The sequence below is a fragment of the Barbus barbus genome, assembly GCF_936440315.1.
Source record: "Barbus barbus genome assembly, chromosome: 30".
Classification (NCBI taxonomy): Eukaryota; Metazoa; Chordata; class Actinopteri; order Cypriniformes; family Cyprinidae; genus Barbus; species Barbus barbus.
The window spans coordinates 24,544,284-24,550,283 of NC_136758.1; the positions used below are offsets into that span (position 1 = coordinate 24,544,284).

Here is a 6,000-nt window from a genome sequence, read left to right on the forward strand (position 1 = left end):
TAGTGTGATATTTTAAAGCTGCGTTGACGGATAAAGTTTGACCAACTGGTCCTCTGCAAAAACAGATACCAATCTCTCCTCTGTGAGTTCTGGCACTGCTTTGAGATTTTAAAGGGATAGTTCATGCAAAAATGAATGTTCTGTCATCGTTTACTCACCCTCATGTTGTTTCAAACCTGCATGACTTTCTGTCTTCTGCAGAAATGTTTTTTTTACTTGACAATGCTGCCCAGTTTGTAAAGGTTTGTCATCTTTTTTCTGTCATTAATATATGAGGAGTAAGTAGGACCTTGAAGAGACGGTGTGTGCCAGACAAGATGCTAGCATACTGAGATGTCTTGTGAAAGTATAGAAGTTGCAAAAGCATGAATAAGCGATGGAGCTTTTAGGGTGTTGTCTTTTGAAAGGAAGCACCGTCCTTAATGGGTCTATAGCATCAGGTCTTTGTCTTACAGAAGCCAAAGAGACAGATTTTGGGTCTAAACTTTTTTGAGCCTCCAGGTTTGATCTTTCACTAATGTAATATTTAGATGGATTTTGTGTTATCTTTTTAGATGTGTTCTGTGCGTAGAACAAGTTGAACATGACAAATTTAGAAATAGTTCACTCAAAAATTAAAATTCTATAATTCTCACCCTCATGTTTTCCAAATATCGAAGATATTATTTTATATTGTACAGTACACTCTTAAAAGTAGGTTTCACAGCAATGCCATAAAAAAAAACATTTTTGGTCCCCAGTGAAGAGTTCTTAAAATAACTTTTTTCTTTGTGTGAAGAATATTTGAATTATCTAAAGAACATTTTCCACTATAAAGAACCTTTTGTAGAATGGAAAGGTTTTATGGATGTTAAAGGATCTTCATTGAAGCAAAGATGTCAGTGAAGAACCTTTATACCAGATTGATCAGTGATAACAACATGGGTTCTCATTAGCAATCATAACATAATCTGAATGTTTTCATGCACTTTTCATCTGTTCCTTTCATTTATAGGTGAACTTCTCTTTTAAAATCATCTCTTTTTTTAATCATGTCCCGAAATGACACCTGGACACTCGGCACTGGTCAGAATGTCAGAGTTGAAGTAAGACAATTATCTCATTGTTGCAATGGTTTGATTTTTGTTCCAATCCGAGACTCTCCGAGGATATGCAAAAATTTTAGGCAAATTTATTTTTTGTTTTGCTTGGTTTCAAACCATTTTAAACTCCCAACCGCAGAGTACAATTATGTAAATGTCTTCCATTTTACGCTAGAGGCCATTTTTATCTTCTCGAGGTTGTATGTTTAAAGAAAATTATTGTTTGTGAAGATTTGTACTGATATCTTTTCAAAGCCTCTTATTAAGTACTCCAATTCCAATAATATGAGACTTTCCCAATACACTGACTTCTCTGTAGTCTTCAGCCAGGCCGTTTCAGCGGTACGGTAATGTCTGCCTCTCGACTCAAGTGTGATGTTCTTAGCTGTGTAGTTTCGTCTTTTCACACAGATGTGAATGTTTGTTACACAGTAAAACTACACAGTAAAGGAAATTATTGGCTTAGCCCTGAAAAAGGGATTTTTTTTTTTTTTTTTTTTTTTTTTTTTTAGAAAACCTGTTTGATAGCTAGTTTGATTTATTTATTTATTTGGGTAACTTGTTTTATAGCTGTTTGCCTTATTTAAATTTTGTGTTTATTTTGTATTCATCTATTCATTTTTCGTATTTTATTCATTTTCTTATTTATTTTTCTTGAGAAAAAAATATATAAATGTTTTATTTAATTTTTTAACTGTCCGAAAATTGAATGGCTCTGAAATTGAATAGTATAGAAAATACTATTAGTCTTTTCCATAGACATTGTTCCATATTCATCTGCTACTCTCATTTATATAAACACAAAGTCTAGACTTTCATTGAGGAGCTTATTTTAAAAAAGTGGTTCACTGAATGCTATTTACTGATTCATGACTCCCACTATCACGCTCACTTGGGTCTGAATAGTTCTGGGTGGCTTACATGTACTTCAACTTAAAATAAGTTTTTGTTTCTGTTGGCGGACAAACTCCCACTCTCTTTTCATCTGTCTATTCCTCTGTTTTCATTCTTTCCCTTTCACTGCCTTCATTTGCTCTCTCCGTCCACCCTGAGGTGTTCTAGTCAGTCTGTAGTGTTTGTAGGCCACAAGCTTTTCCAACAAGAATCTGTGCCAAACCTGGCCCATCTGCTCCACAGAGGCCGTGTTCACTGCAGACGGCCATAAAGACACACTACAGCAAGCAAACATACCCCAAGGACTTTTACCTTTGAATATTTGTGTGACGTAACATTACTTATTCAGTAATTCCTCTTTCTTTTTACAGTACGACATGAAGGTCATCACATGCAATGTGAATGAGTTTCAGCCTCTTCTCAATGTCTTAAAGGGACAGTTCACCAAAAAAAATTAAATTGTCATCATTTACTCACTCATTTACATGATTTTCTAAACTTTTTTGACTTACAGCACAAAGAGATGTTTATAGGTGCTTTTGCCATACAATGAAAATGAATTATGACCAGTTTGTCAAGTAAGATTATATGTGAATAATAACTTAATTTTTAGTATTTTCCTTACACAAAGGGAGTAAATGATGACACAGTGTTCATTTTTGGGTGAACAAACCCTTTAATGAGGATATTGCCATATTTCTGGCTAGACTTGTGCTTATTGGCTTTTTATTGTCTTGTTCAGGTTATTTTGCCAGTGCTGGCAACAGACAAAAGACAAATCAGTCCAAATTATGACGAGTCCATATTTTCCACGTGGAAGTGCATCACCACATGGTCTTGTTATTATAGTCGATCCATATCAAATGTTTAGATCTGTAGGGGGTTTTCTTGTTATTATATTCAGGTTATGAGTCAGTCGTTAGGCGTGAAGTGGCTTTTATTATTCATCTATTGAACGAATCTGATTGTGTCAGTTTGCTTTGAACACACTCCAGTAAAACCATGTGCAGGCTGTTCAGTCTGTCCAAGCCAATGAAGCTCAATATTTGTGGGAGGGAAATTATGGGAGAGGCTCATGTAAAAAAAAAAAAAAAAAATCTCTTTAGGTCTCCTAGTAAATGTTCTGCAGTTCAAATTGATGTCTTGTGGATTAAAGCATACTGGAAAGGATTTTTAAAGGAGACATACCGTGGAAAACATTACATTCCTTGCTCTCTTGAAATAAAAGAGTTTGATTTACTATATAGATGTACTTCAATGTGCTCCCGTCACAATATTTGTAGATACTAAAGCTACGGCCTCCCAGAAATGGGGTCATAATAGCAAAATGATTAATATATGATGAACCACATTAAAAATTATATCTATTATGTGTTTGTGCTTGTGTGTGTGCTTGTGTGTGTGTGCGCATAAAAATGGGTAGGTATCTTGAAGCATATTGGAGATGTTGCCACAGTTCTTCTGGATTTAGTCTGTCTCAGTTTGTTCTGTTTCTTCATGTCATTCCAGACAGACTGGATGATGATCAGATCTCTGTGTGGAGCGCTGGCTGCTGTCAGACAAAAATCTATTACAAAATTGTTACAATTAATGGCAAAATGAATGTTTGGAAATGTAAACTGATATTTCCTGCTAACACACTACAGTAAAAGATAGAAATACAGTAACTGACTTAAAACCATTTTTACTACTGTATATGCTACTGAAACGTAACTGAAATGCCTTATTTCAAATATATCAATATATTCCATATATGTGAAAACCACAAAACCAGTCATAAGAGTCAAATTTTTTTTTATTGAGATTTATACATTATATAAAAGCTGAATACATAAGCAGTCCATTGATGTATGGTTTGTTAGGATCGGACAATATTTGGCTGAGATACAACTATTTGAAAATCTGAGGGTGCAAAAATATCAAAATATTGAGAAAATCACCTTTAAAGTTGTCCAAATGAAATCCTTAGCAATGCATATTACTAATCAAACATTACGTTTTGATATATTTACAGTAGGAAATTTACAAAATATCTTCATGGAACAGAATCGTTTCTTAATATCCTTATTATTTTTTGTCATAAAAGAAAAATCTATAATTTTGACCCATACAATGTATTTTTGGCTATTGCTACAAATATACCCGTGCTACTCATGACTGGTTTTGGGTCCATGGTCACATTTAATATATTTATATATTTGTTTTAAAGGTACAGCAATGCAAGAAAGCTTGACTAACAAAGTAAAACTCTGTAGTCGTGTAGAACATGTCCCCTTTATGCCGTATTGCTGAGCTTGATTTTCCTCACCATTGACGTGTGTGTGTGTGTGTGTGATTGTGTGTGTGTGTGTGTGTGTGTGTGTGTGTGTGTGTCTGTCTGTCTGTCTGTCTGTCTGTCTGTCTGTCTGTGTGTGTGTGTGTCTGTCTGTGTCTGTGTCTGTGTGTGAGTCTGAATCGCAACTCTCCATCAGTGTGTGCCCGGCGGTCCCGTGAGGGTCTCTGTTCACTCACACTTCCTCTCCGACACACCCCATTGATCTGGGTAAATGCCCACCCAGCCTCTGCCTGCTGCCCCCCCCCCCCCCAAACACAGAGGAAATGACTGATGAGTGTTTGTTTGTGTGTGTGTAAGTGTGTCACCACCAGGCCAGAGTGACAGTTATAAAAGATGTCCTAATAAGCAGCTGATGTCAGTGTGTTCAGAAGATGAGTTCATGGTCCCATTCAATGTCATTAACTGGAAAGCCTTCATTATTTGGGCTTAATGAGTTGAGTTTTTTAGCAAATGTAGCACTTGGAATGTGTTTTTTTCCAAAAGTATTAATTTCTTTACAAAAAATGACCCCAAATAAGTTATATATAATTGATATCTTGTTTGTATGATGTTTTTGCATTGTTATAAGCTTGTTGTTTCACCCACTGTTTGTCAAATGTTGACCCATCTGTTTTCCCACAGGTGAAGACATTTTTCTGCACACAGAAGGAGGAGGAAGTGGCGTCAGAGTGATGTCAGTGAGGCTGCCGTCAGTCAAACAGGATCAAGAGTCTGTCAGCCTCAGCTCTTTCGAAGGCGATACAGACTCTTCTGCTAATGATGTGTTTTAACAGTGATGACCCTGTGAAACCTCTCTGATAGAAAACTGCTAAGTGCCTTAAAGGAAGGAGATGTTCTCAGCCTTAAATTATTCACATCACAGAAACTCATATTTGGATGACAGTTAGTTCAAAAGATACAATGAACTTTGTCTCTTGTATCACTGTTAAATGAAACCATATGTGCTGTTGTTTGCTGTATGACTGAACATTTTTATACAAATAAATTTTAAACAAATCAGTATCATCTTGAATATTTTTTGTTTGCATTTGGAAACTTTTTAATTGAACTTTTCATAGTTTCATCCCAATTCTCCTCAGGTTGACGTCATTTGTCGGGTTCTTTCTGTCCAAGCGGGGCTGTAATCTGTCATGGTAATGACAGCGCAGTGCATTACTTCATGAGAGAGGTTTTAAACATCATTAGTCTCAGACTGCTGTTTCTCCCATTAAAGGGGAGATAGAGAGAGATAGCCACTATCAGATGCTGCTTTGCAGTGTCCTGCACTGATGGTGCCTGTCTAATAAGCATCCTGTGTCCTTTTCAGCACTCAAGACATGATGAACTCTCGTAGAACCAGACTTTTGACTATCGCCATTAAGTCTGGTCCATTTTACAGCTCATTCTGGCTTACAATCACCCACAATTTTGAATGGCTAGTTCATTCAAATTGGAATGGAATGTTGGAATTGTATTATTGGAAGAAGTGTAGAAATCAGAATCTCTGACTATCATCAGTACTAAGAAGTACTGATGATTTCAAGGCCATAGCTCTGAAAACAAAACTGAAATGCATGCAGTAGCTTGTAGTTTAGATAAAGTGCTTATATTAGTACAAAAATATGTGATATTTGAGCTGTAAAATTGTCCAAATCATCCTTTCTAGGCATATAAACTGCTGGTTATGACTTACAGTCCTAATTCCTAGTT

At 36.0% G+C, this 6,000-nt stretch overlaps 1 protein-coding gene across 2 annotated transcripts in view; it reads left to right on the forward strand.

Annotated features, from left to right (window-relative positions):
• The window catches only part of LOC306850595 (protein TALPID3-like), a 115,561-nt gene extending 110,246 nt beyond the window's left edge, over nt 1–5,315 (forward strand). For both annotated transcript variants that reach the window (XM_079386302.1, XM_079386303.1), the window contains exon 32: nt 4,933–5,315. In XM_079386302.1, the coding sequence (XP_079242428.1) occupies nt 4,933–5,081 (149 nt within the window). In that variant the 3' untranslated portion in view covers nt 5,082–5,315. The remainder of the gene's footprint in view (nt 1–4,932) is intronic.
• Nucleotides 5,316–6,000: the final 685 nt, after the last annotated feature.